At 40.4% G+C, this 25,034-nt stretch overlaps 1 protein-coding gene across 1 annotated transcript in view; it reads left to right on the forward strand.

Moving 5' to 3' along the window:
* The first annotated feature begins 3,099 nt into the window (after window positions 1-3,099).
* The window catches only part of CDYL2 (chromodomain Y like 2), a 60,115-nt gene continuing 38,180 nt past the window's right edge, over window positions 3,100-25,034 (forward strand). The window contains exon 1 of the mRNA XM_041400917.1: window positions 3,100-3,517. Within this exon, the coding sequence (XP_041256851.1) occupies window positions 3,494-3,517 (24 nt within the window). The 5' untranslated portion in view covers window positions 3,100-3,493. The remainder of the gene's footprint in view (window positions 3,518-25,034) is intronic.

A 25,034-nucleotide genomic window follows, 5' to 3' on the forward strand; every position in this document is an offset into this window, starting at 1 on the left:
TCTTGAATGAAAAATTATCTGTATCAGATACACTAAGTTGCACAAACTCACAAATAAACAAAACTCAGGTCTCATTTCCATACATGCATTTAGACAGGCTGATTTGGTTTGGTGTAACTGGTTAACAACAGAGGGAACACACAGCAATACAAGTCAGTGAGAAGTACAACTACAACTGACCAGAATGCCAGGCTGAAACAAAGTCTCAACTTCTCCTTTCAGGGGACTCTGAAAAGTAAGAAGTCACATGCTGCCAAGAGAGCAGATGAAGAAGCAAAATTAATGTACTGTTATAGTACTAGAATAACACTGAGTTTAAAAAGTGTGAGAGGTGAGTTGGGAGTAATCCTTGGTTCCTACCAACATTATCTCCAGTGAAAGAGTCCAGGTGGGAATTTCAGGGAAGGTGAATTGCTGTTTCTATGTTGACATCACTACTTAAATTCACCGAAAGTTCAGATTTCAGGTTTTGGTTTGTAATACACTCCAGCCTGCTCTGTTGTGACAAGACCACCAGGAAATTTGGGGTTTAGTGTAAAGGTACAGACCTGACTCTCATATTTCCTCAGGTTTTATGTTATCTGATTTTTCAAGAATTACTCTCAATTCACACTGATAAATGAATTAGTCTTTCTAATTAAAACTAGGCTTTTTTTTCATTGAGTTCTCTCACTCTAAGACAGTCCATCCTGGTTTAAGAAAGACTTTTGTGGAGGCTGTGGACCAGCTCATGCCTCCCACAAGTGGGCTGGCTGCCATCTCATCTGTACTGACACACTGGTACAGGCACTAAAGAAAAGTTAAATGGTTTGTTATTTGGAAATCAGTATTACAAATGGATTTACAATTTTAAAAAATTTTAAAAAACTAAAAAGAGATAAATTCTTGACAATTCTGAAGTTGAGAATATTTAATGTCTAAAAATAAAAAGACAATATAAAAACTTAGAATAATGTCTAACAACAAGATATTATCACTTTCCAAGTTCTTTATGAAAAATTGTGTGAGTAACACTTTGGAAGGGTACTTTTCCTGCAAATAAATGTAATGCAAATACTAAGTCCCATAAGAACAAGTTTATAGCCCTCACCCTAAAAAGCAGTCCTAATAATTAGCATAGCTAAGTATGTACTGTAATGCAGAGCCTGCTGCATATTCATTCACAGTGTGTATAATTCTCTTCTTAGAGACACTACCAAACCACCAGCAGCCCTTGTATGTAAACAAAGACTTCCACTAGCTTGTATTTAAAGGCATCTATAATAAAAAATAATTAACATGTGTGATATATTTACACATTTTTAAAGTGCACACTGTATGATAAGGCACCATTAAACATATTATTTTAAAACATAAAACATCTTAGCAAAATAAATAAAAAAGAAAAATATTCCTTTAAAATTTAGTTTCCACGCTTCTAAAAAAAAAATCTCCTGTGAATACATAAATCTTTCAAAAACTGTGCCATTAAGAACTCCAGCTAACTTGGCACAGAACGAATTTCTGAATGACCAGCGACAAAAGGAACACTGCTTCTCCCTGGACTACATTTGGTTTCTCCCATTTTGCCAAGATCAAAAAGCTCTTATTTTAGCTTTCCAGGCAAAGAGCAGCTAATCCTTGATCAGCTCATATTTTGGCTGTGCTATCATATACAACATATATTCATTTTCCTGAGTAAAATCTAACATAATATACAAAGGCCCAAGAATCCTATAAGCACAAAAAGAAGTCTCTCCTTAAAGAATGCCATCAGAAACAAAGCCACAGAAATGCCAATTAACTGATGGAGAAAGGGCCTCAGAGCTGGGGTACCAGTTTCACCCCTGACTATGCAGCCATACTCAAAACCCAGCTGGACACAGTCATGAGCAAATGCACTCCAGATGACCCAGGGCTGAGCTGCAGGGTTGGAGTAGACAAGCAACAGAGATTGTCTCCAGCCACCAGTATTCTATATTTTCTTATAATTGTATGTATGTTTAAGTACGTATTTAACTCAGTGTATCATGGAGTTTTTGCTTGTAAGCCCAGAAAAACAGACTTGAAGGTACCTTGTGGCTTCAGCCTCTCCATCCTCACAAATAATGACATTATGGAATCTTTTCCATGGATGGATCCAGCTCCATACTTTTTCTCATTAGTAAGGAATAATTCTTTTCATTTTCTGAAATGTTATGTGTCCTTGCATAGTTTCAGAGTTATTATTAAATCATGCAGAGATTTTCCTTTTCTTGGGCAACCCTCATGAGCAGCCTGCTATGCACAGAGGGTTTGTGAGAGGCAAATACAGAGGTGCAAGCTGAGTCCATGATTAAAAGCCACAAACATAGTATTGCTTAACATATACCATTTATACACCTAGATCCTAAAACCCTGCATATTTGTAGGCTGAGTATCATTAGTTCACTGCAATTTTTATAGAGCAAAGATTCAGGGAGAAAAATCAGCTTAAAAAATTAGCTTACTAATGTGCTGTAATACACTGTGATCACTCTGAATATCACATGCAATCTATGTGTAAACCACACTGAACATGTCAGATGTCTTCCCTTAAGAGAATCACTCATATTAATCTGTTTCCTATTGTCTTGCTATTTGTGGATTCTTTTTAACAGTTCTAATACATCTTGCCCAGATGTAATAAATAAATAATATTAATAATACTAATAAATAAATAATATAAATAAAACTAATAAAACATATCCCAACCTCCTGTCATTTCAAGTTTCAAATCCCATATTCTACTACAGCTTACAAGATTCTGAGGTGTTCACACATTGGTATTTGCTGCTTAAGAGAAGAAGCCACTGGAGCTCCACTTCACACTTCAGTTTCAACCCACATGAAAAATAAGGCCATAACCCAAAATCTCTAATACTGGACTGGACTCTTTCCTGTTGTTCAGGATATACAGGAATATAGGAAAACAATGTGTGCCATTTGCTCCTGTTATATGTACATCTTGATTTCCAAAATCAGCTCCAATTTTGAAGGTTCTATGCACACAAGGGATCCCAAATGAGACTGACTTCTACATACATGATCTACACTTTGTCTTTTTTTTTTTTTTTCACCTTAGTTGGAAAGTCAGGGGGGCGGAGGGAGGAGCAGGGAGAGGAGGCCGCCGTCAGAGCGGCCCGGGGACTTTCCCGGAGGGAGGGCGCGGGGGGACCCGTCCCGGTCCCGGTCCCCGCCCGGCGCGGGAGGCGGCGGCGGCGGGCGGGGTGTGAGGGGAGGGCGGGGGGCGCCGGCCCCGCCGCCGCGGGGGAGACGCGGCTCCCGGCGCTGTGCGCCCGAGCTGCTGCTGCTGCTGGTTACGCCAGCCCCGCCGCCTGCCTCTCCGCTCTCCTCGCCTCTGATTCTGCGCACAGCCAGCCCCAAAGCCTGTCATTCTGCAAAACACAGTTTACTCAACAGAGAGAGCGAGTGGGGGAGCGGGAGAGGTGGAGAGAGGGAGACGGCGCGGAGGAGCCCAGTCCCGCACCCCAGCATGGCTTCGGGGGACCTTTACGAGGTACCGGGGGCCGCGGGGCGGGCGGGCGGCGGGGGGGGCGCCGGCCGGGGCGCCGCCGAGGGCAGCGGGGGCGCGTTCGGAGCCGCTCCGCCGAGCCCTCGTAGTTGCCGAAGAGCGGAGGAAATCGCCGAGGGAAGGGCTGGGGTGGGGGGAAAAGGGCTGGCGTGTGTGCCCGGGGGGGGCAGGGAGGGATGGAGCGGCTCCCCTCCCTTCCCGCTGCCTCTCTCTTTCTCTTTCTCTCTCTACTTTCCATCGGGCTTGATCTTAGCAGGCCTTGCAAGAGGGAAGGAGGAAGGAGTGAAGGAGAGCGAGAGTTAGCGGTAGGATGGGGAGGCGATCGCGGTGTGATGAGCCCGGAGAGTGGAGAAAGTCCAGGTAAAGTCATAGGCGCTCTGGACGTGCTGAATGTGCAGATTAGTGCGAAAAAATGCGCCTTAGCGCTGCCGGGAGGCGCAGGGATGGAGGCGGCTCTGCGCCCGCTGTGCAAAGTGCAGGAGCCGGCGCCAGGTTGCTTCACCTCCTGCCCGGGGTGCTGCGGGGGCGGCGGGGGCGGCGGCCGGGCCGGGCCCCGGCTCCCCGCGGGCCGCAAAGTTTGGCGGGGGCCCCGCTCCGGGCGGCCCGGGGTGCGACGGCGGGGCAGCATCGGGCGACGGCCGCCGGGTCGGGGACAGGCAGGGAAAAAGGAGCCGCCGGGCAGTGGGCGAGACCCAGGCGAATTTTGACCTCCGGCACCCAGTTCCAATGGCCCAAATGAGAAGGAGTCTAGCCACTCTTGCCACGCCAGAGAAGAAGAAGGGAGAAAGCTGAAATGAAAAATGACTGGACATAGGTGTTTGAAATATGCAGTAAGCGGAACCAGGATGGAAGTGTTAAAAACACCAAACATGACTGGATGTCCTACACTTCTTGATCTGGAGCACCTCCTCAGGCTCCACATTTCCTGGTGAAATGGCCGTTTGCACTGAGGTTCTCTGGAGTGCACAGTTTAAGAGCTAGGACAGAAAACATCACCTTCCACTTGGAGCTGTGTGCCAGTGATAGGTACTGCTCAACCATCAGGGTGTGCTTGGGTGTAGAACTGCTGCTGTGGTTGCTTGGACATGGTTGGACTTATTCTCCGTTTGATGATCTTGATGATCAGCTGTAGGGACTCAAGTGCAAGAAGTGCAGGATCTGACAGGTTTCACGTAGACAGTTTTCACTTTGTCATTGTCTTTCGAAGTCTTTAGCAGAGGTCACAGCTAAGGGATAACATTGCTCTGTTTGGATGGTATTTTACTGTGTGTGACACAGACCTCCTCTGAAGTGAGCAGCACTTAAACTCTCCTACATGGTGTTAAATTATCAGAAGTACATGATGATCTGGATAGTGTCATTGACCTCCTCCCCCCCTCCATTTTGCAGTATCTGTCATTTAATTTGTAATTTCAAGGATATTGTATGTCAGCTGTATTGCTGTTGTGACTCCAGAATAGCCAGTGGGAGTTCCGTGAAGAACAACTTTGACCCAAAAAAGTTAGCGATACAATTCTAGGATTAGTAGCTTCTGGGCTGCATAGAAGACGTTTGCCTGGTGTTGTCTGAGTTTTCTTTAGACATTTGGTTTTAGTTCTAGAAAGAAATAAAGTTAGTATGTCTTAGGCTAATGGTAGCCATGCTGGATTACCTCTGACTCATCGTTAAAAAATTCTGCTGTTTTATCATCTTTGTGTTGTAAGATGATGATGTTTGGTAGTTGGAAGTGGGCAGTGTCACTGTGTGACATCCAAGTGAGGTTGCTCAAATGGTCACCTGGTGTGTTCTGTGAGAGAGCAGACCAACAGCTCAGTTTGTAAGCAGTCTCTTTGCAGGCATCTGCATGGAGGAATGAATTTTTGGTACTGTGGTTCAGAGCCTCTGAATCACTTCCTTTCTTTGTTACTCCACTCGAAATACTTTTGCTTATCATTGTACAATATGGAAGAATTGTCTCCACCAGAACAGGTAGGTGGAAGAAGTGTTGCTGTTCCTTTCTTGTTGTGTGAGATGTTTGGAAAATTACCTCAACTGGTCATAGTGTAAAGTCTTCACCTGCATGTGGCAAAAATGTGTGCAGGGCTTCAGTTATCAATCCATTTGCATTTTGCATTTTGCATCTTCACTGGGAAGTTCTCCATGACAGAGGTCAGAAGAAATGTCTAGAAAGCTGAAGAGTTTGTATGTCTAATAGGTAGCAATTGTGTGGATGGTAGTGGCTTCATCTAAAAGATTACTCAGTTTTGCCTTCCTGCTTTTTCCCCTTCCCAAAAAGCAGCTGCATCTAGGGGATTTATTAGAAAGAAGCTCTTAGAGCTTGGATGTCCCACACCAGTTTGCAAGTGAGATGAAGTGCTTTGTGCCTTCAGAGCAGTACAAGTTCTTGAACAAGTAAAATGTTATGTGGGTCACAAAATAACCATTAAATAGTTTCAGGATTTTACCTTGAAATAATTTGGGACTGTGGGTGTAAATAAATAATTTGGATCTTATGGTGACATTCCAAAGGTGTAGCGCACTCCTGATTCCTCTCTCACTCATTAGTAATATCCAAATCCTTCAAGGAGTCTTACTGAACTTCATCAAGAAAGACCAATAATTAACTCTGCAATTTGGAGAATGTAATACTGGCTGAAAAATTATTTTTAAAGTCAATCACGATATAGAAGCCCTGATAAAGCACATGGAAAAAGTGCAGTGTGTATATTGCCTGCATGAACTCATTGTACTTTGGTGGTGCCCAAGAAACTTTTATAAATTTTGAAGTTTTGGACATAGATGTGCATATTTATCCTGTCAGTGCATTCATTTCCTACTGTCATGTCATTTTAAAAGGCTTTTTAACCTTCTCAACTTAAAGATAAATTCAATTTCTGACTTTATATTGAAGCAAAATAAGATCACAGACAAAATAACCTCAGTGTTTGGTTAGGTGGGTGCCTTTTTCCAGTTAGAAATGGCTTTTAATCATCTGTAATACCTCCTATTACATTTAGGTTAGGAGTGTGAAACAGGCACCGATTTATTCTAGAAGCAAAAGAACACCCATTAGGAGTTCTGTGTTTCCTGGTAGTCAGTTCTAGACCTGTGTGGTAGAACCAAGACACTTTACAGCTAATTATTCCATTATATGGTAAAATGTAGGTGTTAGTTTTGATGGTTTTAAGTACATTTTTTTCCCTTTACCAGTAAAGAATATTGTGTATCTTTTAGTGTAATTCTCAGGCTATATGAAATACTGGTTTGGCTTTGCTTGACTTTCATGTGCTTATGATTTCAAGCTTTTATGAGTGGGTGAAAGTGTCATGGAATATTCCTTTTTTTTCCCCTTGCTTTTCCTCTTAAGAGGTAACCTGTTAAATATTAAAGACCTATGGTGCATGTTTCTGTTGAAATAATAATCTGAAAATAAAGGACTGGCAAAAAGGGTCTTCAGAGTAGTCTTCAGTAAGGCTGCCCTGGTTTGCCTTGTCTTTTTCAATACTCTGTTGGGTACATTGACAGGAAGGACTCGTTCATTTCGGCAACAGACAGAAAGGGAAATGTATTTACGTTTAAATCCCAACTTTGTTGATTTCACATTAAAGTTTTCAGTAACTTGAAGTAACATTTTTAGTTTTTCATGTACAATTCCATGTACATTACCTGAACCCAGACAGTTATCTCACAGACTCTGGTATTTTAAGTCTATGAGATGGCTGTAGAGGGGATAAAAATTCCATATGAACTGTGCTCCTCACTTTTTTTTCTGAGCCCAGAGCATCCTTTTTACTGCAATAAAAACCTCCTTTACTGATGAATATGTGACCAGTTATCAGCGTTACAGAGATGCTCTTTAAACACATTTCGATGCTTCTTTTAATTTGATATTTTGGGGGGTTGGTATGCAATGAACACCATTAGACTTTGAGGGGTGATGAAGTTGAAATCTAAAGTGTTATTTTACCATTGTACCTTTGATAAGTGATCTAAAGATTACACCCAGTTCTCTGAAGGGGACTTAACACGTATACGTTTCTGGATCACAATAATAAAACCAGTCTTTAAAATTCAATAGTTATTGCATTAAAGGCAAGAATGACATTTTTAAAAATAGCATCTTCTCACTGAAATGATGCAATGCCCATGGCTAGGAGCATGTCCACCACAGTGACACATCTCAATTCAATCTTAGTCTGTTTAATCAGCAGTGTAAGAATGAACTGCAGTTTATTTCAGCTCACATGATCCACTAGAAAGATAACATACTTCCAGATAATTGCAACATTTCCCATTTATACCTGCACTCAGGTACCAGCAAAGTCAAAACTTGAAGATAATAATGGCACTGTTTGGGCTGCTGAATCCCTATGACATGTGGAGACATGCAGATGGGAGAGAACAGGGTTGAACTTTTGGATGCATGGTTTGGCTTGAGATGCAGGGTTTAGAAAATCATTTTGGCTTTACAAGGAAATGCAAGTTTTTGAATGCTGTACTTTCCATCTTGCATCTCTTTCAATGGAGTCACTTTTTAGCAGAGATACATACTCAAACCTGCTTATTGAATAAACTGAAAAGCAGAAATCTATTTTTTAATTATTTCACGTGTGTATTTTCTAAGAGGTGACTTGGAAGAAGATGGTGTATTTTAGTAAAGGTTATTATTTCTCAAATCAAGCTCTATACAACTGCTCTGTGGTGAAGGAATAGGACTGACTTCACAAGCAGAAAACAGTGGCTTGATACAGGATTTGTGGAACATACAGCAGTTAAGCACCTACTCCTTCTGTACACTGGCACGCTGTGGATGCAGTGCTGATTTCAGTAATACTGAAGCTGGCACTCACAAGCTCTAAGATTTGGTTGTCTGTAAGTAACACCTTTTCCATTTTTTTAGTGGAAAAGCTTTACTAACAACTATTTTGGACAATCAGCTATTTATCAATACATTATCACTGATCTGTTCTCAAAATCAGTGTTTAGAAGGCAACTGTCCTCAAAATCAAGTAACCTCTGAGCAGTATTAGCTTCAGTAGGTAGAAATCCAGAAATTTTGTTGCTTAATGAAAGTTTTCAGGACTCTGTTCCAAATGTGGTGGGATTTGCAGTGCAGACTGTATTCCTCAATCCTAAACTGGGCAATCATCTGTGGTATAGATTGAAGTATAAAGATGGTAACAAAGAGTTAAGCAGAGATCCCCTCTGCCCACGTCATGGGGCTTCTGTAAATTAAAGTTACCAAGCAAGGTTCAAAAGCAGACCTGGATAACTCTGGCAATATTCATTGTCTTACTAAGAAATTCCAGTTTAGAGCTGCATATGGAACATTGCAATGCCCATGACTGTCTTGTTTACCTACATCATCACTGTTACCACAAGCCCAACTTCCTCATTACACTGTAAACTGCTGAGCATATTTTGGGACACCCAAAACCAATTGATTTCTTGTTACGATCTTGATAAAGTGTTTTATCTGGCTCAAGCGTAGCTTGCTTCAAGGTATAAGTCTTAAGTGTGCTGCTGCTTGGGAGGGACACTGAAATACACCCTTGTCACTCTTAAAAACCTGAACATTTGAAGTGAAGGTGCCACCAAAGCCACTGAACTGAACAGGCTTCCTTCCCTTCAGTGTCCAGGTTCAGTGCCCATGACTATCCAAAGATTAAAATTGCATCATTTTTTGTAATACTTCCTCCAATGACAAATACACTGCTTTATTTTGGGCTGGTCTTTGATTGAATATTAAAATCCAGCAATAAACTCATTGCTTAGTAATTGCTTCTGGAAGTTAAAATATTTTGAGAGAGACAGCTCAAATAATGGCAAAATTTAAATGTGGTCTAATATTGAAGGAAATGGGCTAATTATTTTTTTTAAATCAATGGAGTGATTGTGATGGCCAGCTATGTTGTAAATAGCATTTCTTTGTCCATTCATTTGACTTCTAGCATTAGTACAGTTTCTTGGCTCTGTACATTCTCATCAGTGCAATCCCTTTTTGTTGTTCCTTCTTATCGATATATTTTTCAGATCATTTTTGCAGCACATTTTATAGCACTGGCATCCTGACACTGGCAAAAAAATATTAAATACTTAACTGTTTCTTGTATTCAGACTATTAGAACAATATAATTAAAGTCAAATGTTTGTAATGTACGTTCATGCAAATGCAAATATTTTGGTTTTGACAAAAGGAAAGTCATCCTTTCTGCCTGTTGAATTACAATGCCACACTCTTTGTTTACTAGTAAAACTTTACATTGGTAATATTGCAACACTAAAAGGAAATACACTTGAGTCTGTTTTCTTCTATTACACAGAGCAAATGTAGATTACACTACTATTTCAATACTATCTCATTAAGAGTCCTGATATAAAATATTGCTGGAAATCTATTAGATCTCTAAGGACTTTCACAAGAAATTGATAAGATTGACCTGTGTAGAAAAGAATGATTCTTCTCATGCCTCACTAAAAAGAGGAATTAGGCTGACTCTTGCAAAATGGTAAAGGGTAGTATGAGCAGAGACTACTACACAACACTAAAACAAAAACGTGATTTAAAACATCTGTCAGACACTTCTGTCTGAAAATAGCAGTTCCCCTACTTGAGCTTTCCTAAATGTCTCATAGAATACCCACAAAATTTGCACCCCATTCCTTCAGAGGAGCAAACCAGAAACAATGAGGATGTTTTCTTCCTTCAGGTTCTTCAGTGCATTTCTTTAGATTTTGTTGGGGTTTGGTGAAATCATCTTATATTAATCACTTATATGTGCTCATACCAAATGGATTAAGAAGGAATATGAGGAAGTACGCAGCGCTGAGTCTGAGCACCATTGCATACAGATTAGTAGTACCTGTCAAAAGAAATAGAATTAGCAGATACATGTGAACATGTCTTGGTTTGGACAAGAGTTAACATTTTATAGGCCTTCTCACAGATCTTAGGGTCAGTATTTAGAGAAGAATGACTCTGGCTGGTGCAGAGGGTTTTTCAAAAAACCTTTTTGTAAGATCCCAGAGGAGCAGCTGGTAACAAAACCAAACTGTGGTTCAGAAGGTTAGGTCATCTCTTGGACCACCTGGTTTACAGAGAGGTGTCTATGAATAGAGGTTTCAAACACTGGTAATGAGACCTGTGTTGTAAAACAGAGCCATCAGTTACTTGAAAATAATCTCATTTACTCCGGATAATTTATAGATTATTATTATTATTATAATTGTCAAGACAAAAGTTGGCAGTGAAGAGCTGAATGACAGCAAGTGAAATTCAATGCTTACAAATGCAAGCTAATGATCAACGGAAAAATAATCCTGACTATACATGCATAAAAATGAGCCCTGAAGAAGATGTTACTATTCTGGAGAAATCTTGGAGTCATAGTGGAAGGTTTCTGGGTGTGTCCACGTTAGTATTTTAATTTGGGTCACGTGCATGCCTTTGAAGTGAATCTCCGGGTGATCCCCAGTTTCCACACCTCTGCTTGCATCACAGCAGTGTCTTGGAGAGCAGTGACTGCACTCCCTTCCAATGAAACCAAGCCAGAAAATGTGTTTCAGCTCCTAATGGGTGTCCTGTCCATGGGACCAGACTTCTGGCAAACAGAAGTTTGTATGTTATTAAAAAAGCAATTGAGAATGAAAGACAAGATGTTCATCCTTGTGTCCCTGGGGAACATGGTGCTTCTACCTCTGCAGCAGTGCAGCCACTGCCAGGAGACACAGAACTGGAAGTGATGCAGAGAAGGACCATCAGGGTGTTGCAGGGGATGGAGTGGCTGTCACTGAAATGACACCTTAAGAAAACTTTCTGGCTGGGTAAAGAAGTGATTGAATGGTGTAGAAAAGACAGATGGGGGATGTTCGGTTAAGTCAGAGATGAAGGCTATTTATCATTGCACAAGAAAAAATATGCAGCAAAGGAAATAATTAGGCAAGTGATGGAGGCAAAGGAAGTACTTTAAAGTATTTAAATCTTGGAACTCTTTGCCATGGAATGTTGTGAAAATCAGAATTGTAAAAGGTTTCAAAGAACGGTAAAACAGGTTCTTGGCAGATTGATCCCTTTATACTTTTCAGCACAAACCAATCTTTAAACTGCTAATCATGAGAAACTGTGAGGGCAGAGCAAGGGCAGCACTTACTCTATAGATGCTGTTTCCTAAGTATCCAATACTAATTTCTGTTTGAATATACAATACGTTGAGCTAAGTGGACCTTTAGTCTGACCTCGTATGGCAGTTCTTAGTTTTGTACTTACTACAGTCATTAAACAAACATAGTTATTGACTAAGGTGTTGATATGGTGTGCAGAGATCACAAACACACAAGCTTTACAAGCTGAATCCCAGTATTCTAATTCCTAACCCTTGTGAATTAATATCTTTGCAAAGCAAAAGACAAAACAGAACAGTGGGTTTGATTTCTGCTTTAGAGCCTTCACAGTCTAGATTGAGAATCACTGAATCATTAAGTTTGGAAAAATCTTCTAAGACCATTGAGTCCAACCGTTAACACTGCACCACCATCTTCACCTCTTAAGTTGTGATCCCAAGTACCTTTTGAACACCTCCAAGGATGCTAATTCCTCCACTGCCCAGGGCAGCCTATTCCAGACTTCTAACAAGTTGCAGTGTGTGGTACAAGCCAACAAAAGCGTAGAAGAGAGGAGGTAATAAAGTAATATTGAATCAAAATTTTGTAATAAAAATGAAGTTTTGGCTCCTTGTTGTAGCTCAGCTTAATAACTGGACGGAAGGGGTTAAAGATAAACTAGAAAACATTCCAGTAAATGCATGGCATGAGGCAAATGATTGAGTCAGTGTTACTGGAAAGTTACATTAATGGAATAATATGTTTCTGATGAACAAAACAAGGTTTCTCCTACCAGAAAAGCATTTCAGCATCTAAAAGGGTTTATCCACAGCTTTCCCACATTTATGGTTTTGGATCAGATTCATAGACTTCCTTAATACTATACAGAATTGTCAGTCTGCCTTACCTGAATATACATCAAAAAGCCACTAACTTTTAATTAACTTTCAACAAACCCATCAAGTGGCTATTCTGTTGTTAGGGTTTTATTTTTTTTTCCAGAAATGGTGATTATTAATATACTGATATATAAAACAGTCTCATTTCTAACTGACCAGCCTGACCTGTCAAATTCTTTCACACATATACAATGAACTTTTTTGTGACATCACTTGGCAGTCACTGCAACAAAGGAAAGAGCGTTGTTCATGTATTTTATTATTCTTAGTAATAATTGAGATCTTAAATTGTGACATTACATAATTTTTTTGAAGACTACTTTGTAAAGTTTGTTTGACTCTGCTAATGGACTCGCCTTTAAATGTTACACAGCTGAAATTTGCTCTCATATTTTTCATTTTTTTGGGGAAGGGACAATTTTGCAAAATATGAAATTACATTAATGCACCTAATGAATTTGTCTTCCAGAAATCTTTTGTGATAAGTTTCAGGTATTTTAGCATAGGAAATGTGACAGGAAAGGTGCTGGAGAAATGCTGGGTTCACATGGAAGGAAAAGGCACAGTAATGCTTACAGGGCTTGTAAATGGGTTCTGAGAGAAACTGCAAAGATGTTGATCACAAATTGTTTTGGTGATTAATGTAAGGGAGGAATAGCAGACTGCAGTGCAAATGGGAATGCATGAATTTAGGATGACACAGCACAGGAAGACCTTCTTTGATGTGAAGCGACTGAATTTATCTCTACATAAGCAGAGGAAGTAGGAAACTTAGGTTCAGTAATGGTGCAACATAGCAAAGTTTCAAATGAAATAGGAATGTGACTCACATATTAAAAGCTATACAAGGAGGAGGAGGGAAATTTTAGATCCCAAATTAAGTACCAGGAATTAGAGGGAAAACTACATTTATGTTCAAAAATGACTTCACATGATTCCAGGGAAAGTAACCTGAAAGTTCTTGAAAGAATGATAAATACTGGCTGAGGAGGGGCAAGAAATTTGTGATTTGTCTGCAGTGACTGGAAGCAAGAGTCTGTAATAGAGTCCAGTGGCATAAACTCAAGCTTTCCACAATCTAAAATTTGGGAAAGTTGAGAAAAAACTTGTGTCCAGTAAATATTAGCACTGGCTCATCATTTTGTACTGTGCTGACAAGTCAGAACCAATGTACTGTACTACAGCAGTCAAAAAGGACATGGTAGAGATGATGAAGAACTTGACAGTGTTCTATTCATGTGGTCACTATTACAGACCTTATGCTACTGTTTGCTGCAGATTAATACATCACTGCAGTATGCAGTATTTGTACAGTCAGCAAAATGCATCATCGTATGGAAACAGTGATAAAAGTGACAGGAAACTGAAAGAATCAATAAAAATAAACAAAGAAATTATTTCTGGGGGTGGGTTTTTGTGTGTGGGTTTTAGGGTATTTTGTTTGTTTCATTTTTTACAGTGGAAATGCAAAATGACCACTTCTCTGTCTTTATGTATAAAAACAGTGTGAGACAGGTAATTAAATAGACAGGCAGTTCAGGTAGCAAAATTCAATAAGACTGAATGTTCTTCTAACTTACCTTTATGGTCTGTTAATGTCTTATGTGCACTGATGGTACACAGAAGGTGTAACAGAAACACCAGAGAAAGTTGTGCTTGATAATCTCTTTTAACATATACCAATGAAATAGCTTCTCTTTCCCCCGACACACAGAGAAACTCTCAGATTTCTTAAGAAAAGGAAAAGGATGAGACCCTTGGGCAGCTTTTATGGCCTTCCCAGTGCTGCATTTTATTTGCCTCTTGGTGTCAAGAATGGTGATCATCAATTAACTGTGGGAAATGTGCGTCTCTCAGAGGAAAATATTTGAGGATCAATGTGCTGAGCAACACCTTCAGAGCCCGTGTGATTTGGATCAGCTCCTTCCTCTACTTTTTGCTGGTTTAGGGCCTTCTGCAGCATTCTTTACACAATAGTGATGTGTTAGTGCTTTTAGGGAAGCTGAAGTGTAAATACACCGTCAGAATACGCAGTGAGCAGGCTGCCTGTGTGGCCTGGTGGAACTCAGAGCATCAGAGGGCTGTGCTCCTCCCCTGTCCTCACTCAGCATTTGGAGGCCATTGGAAGGAGACTTCTCAGCAGCAGCAAATGACTTCCATTGCCTTCCCTATGCATTGCATCAGGTGATGGGTTAAAGCAGGAGTGCCAAGGTGGCCTTGTCATCTCTCCCTGCTGACTAAGGTTCGTGTCAACAGTCTGTTGTATGGCATTTATCAAATGGATCAAGATAATAAAAATTACAGGCTCCAAGGAAGACACTCCTTTTTTTTCATTGTACACATCCCAAGCTTTGCATTATTCTCATCAATCTTTTGTTACACTGAGAATGTGCTTTCATTGAAGAGCAGCATGGCTCAACATGTGGACTACCAGTTGTAGTTGATAATCTCCTATGAGCTGTGTCTTGCTGCCTCAGGAAGCATTAAGAAATTGCCAGAATTGATGGAAGACTGTTCTTTCTCCCAGCTGAATAGCATCTTCCCAGCTTTGTCATGGGCACCACAAAGGATGACAACTCTTTTTCCTGCATTGTTTGACCATCCTCTGCTTTGGCTTTCTGACAGGACATCACGTTCAGTATTTCTAGTGAGTTCCTCTCAGAAGCGTATCAGGTATGGCAGCGGCACAGGGTGACCACTTACTGACAAGCTGCTGTGGGCTGTGATTCAAATGGTTCTGCAACTGTGCTGCTGTTAGTTTTTGTGCTTCATCCACTCATGTCAAACACCACTGACAACCTGCTCTGTTTAGAAGAAAGGCAGGTCTCCTTTTAACATGAACTGAACCTTCTATTTGTACCGTGAATGATGCAATTTCCTCCCCTGCTATTAACTGCTACTCTTGTAGCCTATTTAGTTTACAGAGAAAAAACGGTCTTGCTTACTGATCAATAAGAGACGTAGTTTACATATAGTTTTTATTTTGGATATGCAGTTTGCATTGCTAGTATATCTTAGCTTACACAACCCTTGATTTTCTACAGTCCATTTGAAAATATGTGCCCAAAGGACAGTTGACAAACCAAGGACAATATTTTTTAAAGTTTTTTTTTATCCCCAAGCTACAAGGCAGAATTCCTTTAGTTAACTGAAAGAAATTCTGCTTTAATATAACACTTTTCTAAGATGTCCAGATTCCCTTATTAATTCTAGGATTTTCTGAGCTCAGAACAGCTTTAACATAACTTCTCCTAAACATCTTTCTTACTTCATATCCATCTGCTGTTGCTCCTGTTACCACCAAAAGGCAGCCATTCCACGATAACAAGCATCTTAAAAGTTGCAGTGTAATGGCAGTTGATCTTTCCAAGTGCTGGGTTAGACACTGAGGATGTTGTTTAGTACTGAGAAATCACCAAGGTATGTTTTGGATGTACATTTAAATACATACACTTTCTCAGGCATTGAGGGGATATCTGAGGATTGCCTACAGATATTTAGTAGTTGATATATCACTTATTCAAGATTTAGAAAGTACTTGAGAAGTAAGCCTCAGGGTTAACAGAGGAGCTGTGTGATAAGCCTTAGATCTCACAGAAGAACTGATAGCAAGACCTACCTTTTCATTCCCCCTCTGATTATACAGTAGTGCAGTGTGGCTTTGCAGAGACAGATACAGCCTAACTGAGGGAGGCAGAGGATGAACCAAGGCTGGTTTACAGCCAGTTTTGAGGCTTTTTTTTTTTCTTTTGAAGTGACTAGTCTGTAGCTTCATTTCTGAGAAGGTTACTTGAACCTGTGACTCAAATAGAGACATCTCTGAACGGGGTAAACCGGTGGCTGCAGCACTTGTGGGACAGAAACTGCTGAGTGCTCAGAGCACATTCCCCTCTGCAAACATGGTGGCAGCTGCTTTCGATCTGTGGCTTCTCACTGCTATTGTGTGAGGGAATCACACTCTGAGTTTCAAGAGCCACAACAGAGAGTAAGTAAAGCTGTGGCTCGTCTAGGACTGGGTGTTATTTTAATGAGCTTAATAAATCCTATATAGGACTGAAAGTTTCTTTGGAGTTCTCAGTCCTGCAAAGCAGCGCTCTCAGTCTGACCTTTGAGCCTTGTACACTGCAGAGCTCGGAAAAACTGCACCAGTTCCACGCTGCACCAATTTCAGCAACATCAGCAGCCCCAGTGGAAGTAGCTCACCCACTTCAGCAGCTGTTCTCAGCATCAAGTTGATCAGACATTGTGCTGCAAAGGGCTTCCACTGCCACGGCTCACCGTGGTCACAGACACTCACTGAAGTCCAGCAGGTCCACACTCACGTAGAAACAAAATTATTTGCTTTGTGAAAGAAGTTCAGAAGATAAGGACTTGGAAGGTTTTTAACCAGACTCATCACATGATTAAAGCTGTAATGTTCATGAATGTTAATATTGTTCTGGTAAAGCATGAATGGCAAGGATTCATTCCATATACAGTATGGACACTGACCTTCAAAGGGAAAAATTCATTGCAACAGCATTTGTCTTACTTTTGGCAAAGCAGGGTGATGAACTAGTATAATTTTTTTTTTTAAAGTACTATCACAGTTGTTTTCTGGCTACGTTACAATTTCATTAATGGATGTGTATTGTAAGTTATCTATCCTTGGACAGTCTACTTTGGAACAGTCAAACGAAAAAATCGCTTTTATAAAATTATTTCAGTGTGGTTTAATACCAAATGCTGAGAAATATGGTAGCTATACCAAGAAAATTAAAAGCCCTAGGGCTAAATATTTTTATAAAAGTCACTTAAAAACAGAACTTCAACCAACTAAGTTGACCTTGGTTGTTATAGTGCTGGAGATCTTGGGTTTTACACAGCTATAAGTACAATGCTGTGTGAATCGCTTATCAGAATCTGCCAGTGGTGTAAGGTTGTGACTTCTACTAATAAAAAATCTGCAGCCTTTGATTGAGATGATTAGGGAAATATCCAACATGCCATTGAAAAGGTTTTCAGGTATCTAAAACCAAAAGATACCTGAGGGTTTGGCCGTTAAGTGAAAATATTCACAATTTTCCAGAATGATCCTGGAGCAAAAGGTTGTGTCTCTCTTCCAGGAAAAGGATGGCATCCTAGAACACAACAGGGTTGCTGCATGTTTCCTTATGGTAGATGTGTGCTGCTCATTTTTGTGTGAGTGTAGCACAGACAAACAGTAAATCTCCCATGTGGCATATGGACAAGGCAGTCACTTCACCAGCAGGGATGTACAATTTGGGCAATACACACAGCCATTTCAAGATCATTCCTAGTCACAAACCACTTGTTCTATTCTGAAGGCTCTGTAAGGAACTTCTTCTCCACTCAGCTCTGCTCCATTGCTCTTCCCATCCATTCCCTTTGTGCTGCCAGTGGCATTTCCCTGGATGTTGCTAGCCTTGTTTTTGGAAGTCCCCTGGCAGCCCTGCTCTGCCCCTGCCCATCTCCAGCTCCCTGGCATCCCTCTGCCTCTCTCTGCTGCCCCCATGCTCAGGAAAGCCTGGAGGATGACAGGCTATCCACAGCTGACTCCACAGAGAGCTTCACCTCCAAACTAAACTCAGGGTGTATTTTTGAATGTCATGTAGGCTACAGAAGTGCTGCAAGGACAGGAAAGTGTTGCTGATGTTCCCCCTCTGTCTCCCTCACACTTGGCTGCGCTGGACCAGGGAGCTCATGTGCCACTAATGGAAACACTCACTGAATTTACCCCGTGGAGTTCCCTGATGATGCAGATCTGGGTTATTTCAGTGGAAATTGATTCACTAGTCATGAATTTCATTTGAGAAAATCATGTAATTTTTGGTTCACTGTCTGCTCTAAAGTGACAGCAGCTCTTTTACATACCCCAACAGGCTCAGCAAACTATTTAGTCAGTTTGAGATTGAGAAGAAAATGCTGTTACGTCTTCATTTCCCAAATGCAGCTGATGGTGAATCACTTGTGCCTAGTGAATGGTCTGTCAGGTCAGCAAAACCAACCCCTTTCTTATTTTTGGGCACATATATCCAAAAGACACTTATTCTTTGGATAAAAAATGGGGATGTACTTTACTATGGTAAAAAATACGTGAGACACTAACTCGAGTTATTTAACTCCTTACAATGTTTCATGTGTCTGCTTTCAGAACACTCCTAGAGTGTTCTGTTTCAATTTGTTTAATTGGTATTTTGAATTCATGGCATACAATTTTTAATAACCCAAATACTGAAAAAAAAAATTTTTCGGGTAAATTGTTATTTTTTTATAGATGTGAATCTTTCATAGACGACTTCTTCTTAAGCTTTTACACTTAGATAGTATTATGACTCTAAATTAATCCAAATACATATGTAGCACTTGAACTTTTTGCAAATGAACAAGGCTGTTGTTTTCCTGTTTCCAGCAGGGTAGATCTGTGCAGATGTAAAGCAGTTTGTAGACAGATGTGGGTAATTATATAGTTGTTTGCAGTGATCCAGTATAGCACAGTGAAAACGTCTCTTTGGCCACGTGACTGAGCACATGGGTACGGATTTAAGACAATAAGTAATAAACTTCTTTTACCAAAAATAAAACTGGGGCACAGAACTTAGCACATCTTCCTTGAATTCAATTTTTCCATTTTTGTTAGTCAAAATTGTGCCATTTTAAGAGGTGCAATGTTTTTCTGAGAAAACTAACTAAGAAAGAAGTTACTGATATTGATCTGGTGAATGCAGTTATTATAGTTACACACTTCATAAAATTGCTCTCTCCCAGTAATATACAAGATAACATGAATTTGAACTTTAAACACAAGTGATGAACCCTAACATCTAGGATGAAGTTTCAGAATATGACTCTAAAGCAGCTACAAAATTTTAGACAGAGCCATCACATTAGCTCCCAAATTTTACAAAATGTAAAGAAACACTGAGACCATCTGTTCAGTAAGTTGCAAACCACTTTGCAGGATTTAATGTTTGGAAAATTAAATTAACTAAGAGATATAAAAAGTGCCAGTGGCTGGAAGTTTACCCTTCAAAATCAGAGTTGAGGCACACTTTTTAACATTAAGGTTATAGCATTCTATTTATGGGATTGGATTCACTACCAGCAATGGTGTACTTTCTGTGAATCTCTTCAAATTAAGACATGATGACTTTGCAATAATGTGGTTTAAGTAAATCAGAATTTGGAACCTCATGCAGAACATGGATGAAGAACGTTCCTGTGCAACCCAGGATGGGTTCATTGGGTATAATTGTCCCTTGTGGTGTTCAAATCTGTAACTGTGAGCCTGTAAGTAATGTCCTGACACACAAATAAGGAAATCTGGGCCCTCATACTGAAAAGAAACATGGTTTCCTCTTAACAGAGTGGCTCTGGGACTTCTTTGGTGCCCTGATATGCAAAACTTGTTCTAGATCTATATTTGAGTTTTAATCTATGTTTCTTTGGGTTTTTAGTGTTATCAAGACACTATATCCCCAAAGGTTTATAGCCACAGAATAAACATTTATCAAAAAAGGAAAACTTTGGTGACATTGAAAAAAAATTCTGATATCATATGTCATTTACTCCAGCAGGTCACTATTATTTTAATAGTTCTGTGTTTACATTGTAGATTATAGTATACACTAAACACCTAAAATGCTAGAAACCTCAAGCTCGTATATGCAGAGTCTGTCTCACCATTATTTTTACAACATTTGATGAACAGGATATAATTAGCTTTTTATGTTAAACAGTGGTGAGAAAGCTGTAGTTTGGAGAAAGGCATGGTGACCAACTGTTGGAGAATGAGTTCTAGTGTGTGAATAAACTAAAAAGTGCAGATCACTCTAATGGAGCAGAAACTTCAGTATTTTGCGCTGTTTCAAATAACAAGTGATTTCAGACTCTAATTCTTTAGAATTACACACTTTTTCACTGTACACACAGTTTATTTAGATTGTCACTGGATGCCCTTCATTGAACAATGCCCACAATTACTTACATAATTAGATTTAATGTTGCTGACTTAGGAGTCTGTGACTAGATGGGCACCAGAAAAGGGAAAGAACCTTGTCTTGGGGATGGTTTATTATCCCAGATCATTTTGGGGGGTTTTGATTTGTTTGTGTCCAGAGTGGCAGCTGTCCCTGCCCCAGCTCTGGGGCTGTCTCTCACGATGTTTGGGAGCCAAGATGGAGTTTCCAGAGGGAGTTGGGGGGCGGGGTGGGAGGCAACCCTTTCATTTCAGCACGTTCCGTTCAACTGGATATGTGCAGCCGGTGTCTCTGACCAGGGATCCTGCTGCTTCTGTGCATTTTGCCTGCTTCTTTTTGGTTTGGGTTTTTTTTGTTTGGTTGGTTGGTTTGGGTTTTATTTTGCTTTGGCACTGTGACTGAGCTTGCCAGCTTGGCTTCTTTTGCTGCTCTGCCATTGGGAAGCCCAGAGCCGGTGCATGCCCGCCAGGACCAGGAACACCCTCATTTAGCACCAGTGAGCAATTCCAGGGACTCTCTGCTGTGTTTGGAGCCGGGCTGCTGCTGCCCAGTCCCCGACGTGCCTCCACGGCTGCTCCAGGGTTTGTGCTACACTGGCGCTGTCTGGAAGGTGCCGTGGTCCAGCTACAGCTGCAGAGCTTGCTGCCGCAGGTGAGCCTGCCCTGCCATTCCAGCTTGCTGTTCCTGAGGTTTCCTGCTCCTTTTGCTCTCCAGAGGGGACCCGGGGATCGCTGCCCCGGTGGGTTTGTACGGGAAGCTCCTTCTCCATCCAACGCCATTACCGTGCAGAGACAGGCGGCCGGCCCAGCGCCACAGCGCCCCCTGCAGCCCCGGGGGAATCATCGCAGCCCTGCCCGGCCGGGAGCCAGCAGCGCCCCTGCTGGCTGTGCCCGGAACTGCACCCAGGGGAAAGTGCCTTTGGCCCAGAGAGGCTGAGGTTGGGTTTCCAGGGGGAGAGTTACACAATTCAATATTTATTCGATTTTTATATTTTTAATAAACATGTTTTTTTCACTTTCACCCCCAATATCAATTTCTCTCATTGACAGAAGAAAAGGGAGCTATTGAAGCCCTTTTTTCCTTAAAAGAAACACTCATTCCAAGGTGTTTTCTCCTGAAATTTGTCTCGAAATCGAGACAAACCAAAATAATAACATGCAGATTGTGGGGTGGAGAGAACCTCAAAAATATCTTTGTTCCTTAAAGATCTAACTTTTTAATCATATTTTTTAAAGCCTATTAAAAAAAATTGAGGCCAAATAGATTTTTTTTTGTTGAAGATAAATTGCACCTCTGACCCTTACAAAAAAATTTAAGTGGCTTATTGATTAACTTGGACAGGACTGTCCATTTTAATACGTATAGTATTACAAAGGGTTTAAAAAATGAGAAGGTACATCACCAAACAACTGAAAGTAAAAAGATATTCAGACTATCTTGAATAAAAACTTGATATTCTATGGCTATCAGAGAAATTTATTAAACACCTCACAGTACTCATCTGAGTAAGGAACATTTCCAGCAAAGTATAGGAGATGTACAGGTGATTCAGACACTTTTTTCTTAATGTCACCTTTGGAAGATTCTTTGCAGCCATTTAGAGAGAAACTGGAGACTATTCCATCCACTTTTCCCCAGTGTCATCTAACCAGTATTTATCCTTACACGTGTCATAAAATATCTGTGATTCCCTCTAGAAGTAATTCACAGGTGCAAACTTGCCTTTTAAAACCTGCACTAACTATTTATGATTGTTGCATTAATGGAATCAGCAAGGCAAGAGCTGTAAAGATCCTGGAGCACACGGTGCTGCCTGTGCTGCCTTTGCCTGCACAGCCCATGTGACATTCAGCAGCCAAGGGCAAGGTCTTTTCCAGAATAACACCAAATTTTTGCACAGCAAAACTAACATTTCTGTCTTTGGGGCACACTGGGCAATCATTAGCACTTCTCTGGCAGACACTCTGTACTAGATTTTGTGATTAACATATTCTGATCATTTCAAGAACAAGTCAAACGTTATTGCACGCTACGTATTAAAGGAAAGTGCTCACTGCTCTAAGCTCCACCTGTAATGCTGCTAAATAACAGCAATGATCATTAGTATCCATGTAGTAGGATAGGTTTACATGGTGCTTTGTTACTATGAAAATAACATTTCAGAGTGGTAATTAGGGAAATATATACTCTCTAGGGAAATCATCTGATTATCTAAAAACAGACTTGGTTTGTTTAAATCCTCTTGCATGACCACAAAAGTTTCATGTTTCCTTGGAATTAAAATTAAAAAATTAAACATGTGCACATCATCTTGAAATCTTCAAAACACTTAATACTTTCTTACTATCTAGAAGGCAGAATCTACTTATTCCAGATACCTTACATTAGTTATTAGCCCTAAAAATACTCCAAAAGGGTGAGGTTTATGTTCCTTCACTGGAATACAGCATGTAAGCACATATAATTAACTATAAGCATAATAAAAGCAAAACTTTTCCCAGTATTCTTCAGTATTTCTGTTGAGGTACTAAGAATATAGCACCTCTCCATTGTGGGTCTTATTGTTTATTTCTGTGATATTCTTTCTATGTATGACTTTGTACACAACTGCTCTTTGGAGAGAAACAACAGTTGAAGTGTGATCAGAAATTCCATATGTTATTCCAGAGCCATATAATCCAGATGTAGTCTTTTCCCTGTGTATTCATCTTGTGAGTTTCTTTCCCCTCCCAAGCATGCCAGGAGCCTTTTGGTCTTATCAGGCCATTATATTGCATATCTGCTCCCAAACTGTGAGATGAAAGCAGTGAGCACCAGTACAAAATGCACATATACAGCACAAGTTCATCTTGGGATTTTTTCCTTTTTTTTTCACTAGACTTCAAAACAGATCTGCTTCCCCAAAATTTTTATTTTGTACACTGCTCTACACACTAATTATTTCAATGCACCTTTCCCATTTTCCACACCAGGTCTGAAATTAATCAGAAATTAATTCATAGAGTGGGTGTTCTTTTTGGATGAGGCACATAAAAGCAAAGAGAAGAGTTGAGATGGTGACAAGGAGTAGAAACACAAACTCTGACCTTGAAGTCCCATCTAAGCATCCTATCCTGCAGAACACTGTATTACTACTTCAGCACAAACCTCCAGGACAGGTACAGAAAACACAAGTATATTTTGATTAGCATTTTCCACTTAGCTTTGTGGTAAAGGTTTGGCAACTTATCCCTCTTATCCCTGCCTTTGATTCCATCATATTGAACAAAGAGCAAATATACAGCTGTTGCCATGGAGCATGTTATATGTTCACACCCCAGCTTAGCACATTCCTTCTTCTCCTTACACCATGAATACTGAATGCTCATTTAAACACTGAAAAGACACCGAGGAATGACTTCACAACGTATCTCAGTACTGAAAAATATCCATTTAATGACTAAGAAAATCTTTTTAACCTCATGAGCAGCTGACCTAGGTCTTCAAACCCATCTTTTTGTACATCTCAAAGAGTGGATGGCTCTTGCTGTATGACTGAAGGCAAATCCTAATGGTACCAGGTCAAAGAAAGTTAGAAGTTCAAAGCTGCTTGTAGGAAGCTCCCTTCCAGCTGCCTGGTGTATCTAAACTCAGATTAATTGAGTCAATTCACATATACACACTTCCACCGATTGCACAGAACTCAGTTTTTCAAATGGAGATGCTTTTCTAAGTGAAAAAGAATTAATAAAGAATTAGTAAGGTAAATATTTTAGGCAAAATGTATTACAGAATCATATAATAGGTTGGAAGGGACTTTTGGAGATCATCTGATCCGACCCCTTGCTTAAGGCAGCACCGACTTAATTAGGTTGCTCAGAGTCTTGCTCAGTCAAGTTCTAAATATCTGTAAGAGTGGATATTCCACAACCTCTCAGGACATCTGTCCCGGTATTTGATCACATGTATGGTTTGTGCTAGGCATGACAGTGAGGACAGCAGAAGTTTATTGCTGACTCATTGACTCATTAGAATCAGATTAATTAGCTATCCAATTCATAAAAGTCCTAGAAGTTAAAAGTCCTTTTTGTAAGCTCATAAACCATTTGCAAGTGGGATCTTAGTATTAAAAGTGACTCAGAGGTTTGTTATACTAAAGTGGGAATCCATTCATGAAGTATCTGGGAAACAGTTTGGGTGTTGGAGCACCAATGTACGTTGGTCTCTGCACTAACCCTGAGTTAATAACAAGCAGACAGCTGCAGCCTTCCCCAGCTCCAGTTTGTGATGGCATCGTGCCACAGAAAGAACATACACTAACCCAGTCCCAGTGAGACAAATATAGGGAATCAATCTTAGAAAAACCTACACTTATAAAAATATAATTCTGTAATTGCCCTATTCTACGGAGGGACATGGAACAAAGCCCTTTGCCACATTGCTGCAAATGCATCCAGGAGCAGCTGAGATATTCACACAGCCGCCAAGTTAGGAATCTGACTAACAAATACATGGAAAATTTCCTCAGTAATATATTCACTGCTTACATATTCAATAGTGCTTCGA

The sequence above is a fragment of the Onychostruthus taczanowskii genome, unplaced genomic scaffold, assembly GCF_017590055.1.
Source record: "Onychostruthus taczanowskii isolate IOZ18803 unplaced genomic scaffold, ASM1759005v1 scaffold18, whole genome shotgun sequence".
Classification (NCBI taxonomy): Eukaryota; Metazoa; Chordata; class Aves; order Passeriformes; family Passeridae; genus Onychostruthus; species Onychostruthus taczanowskii.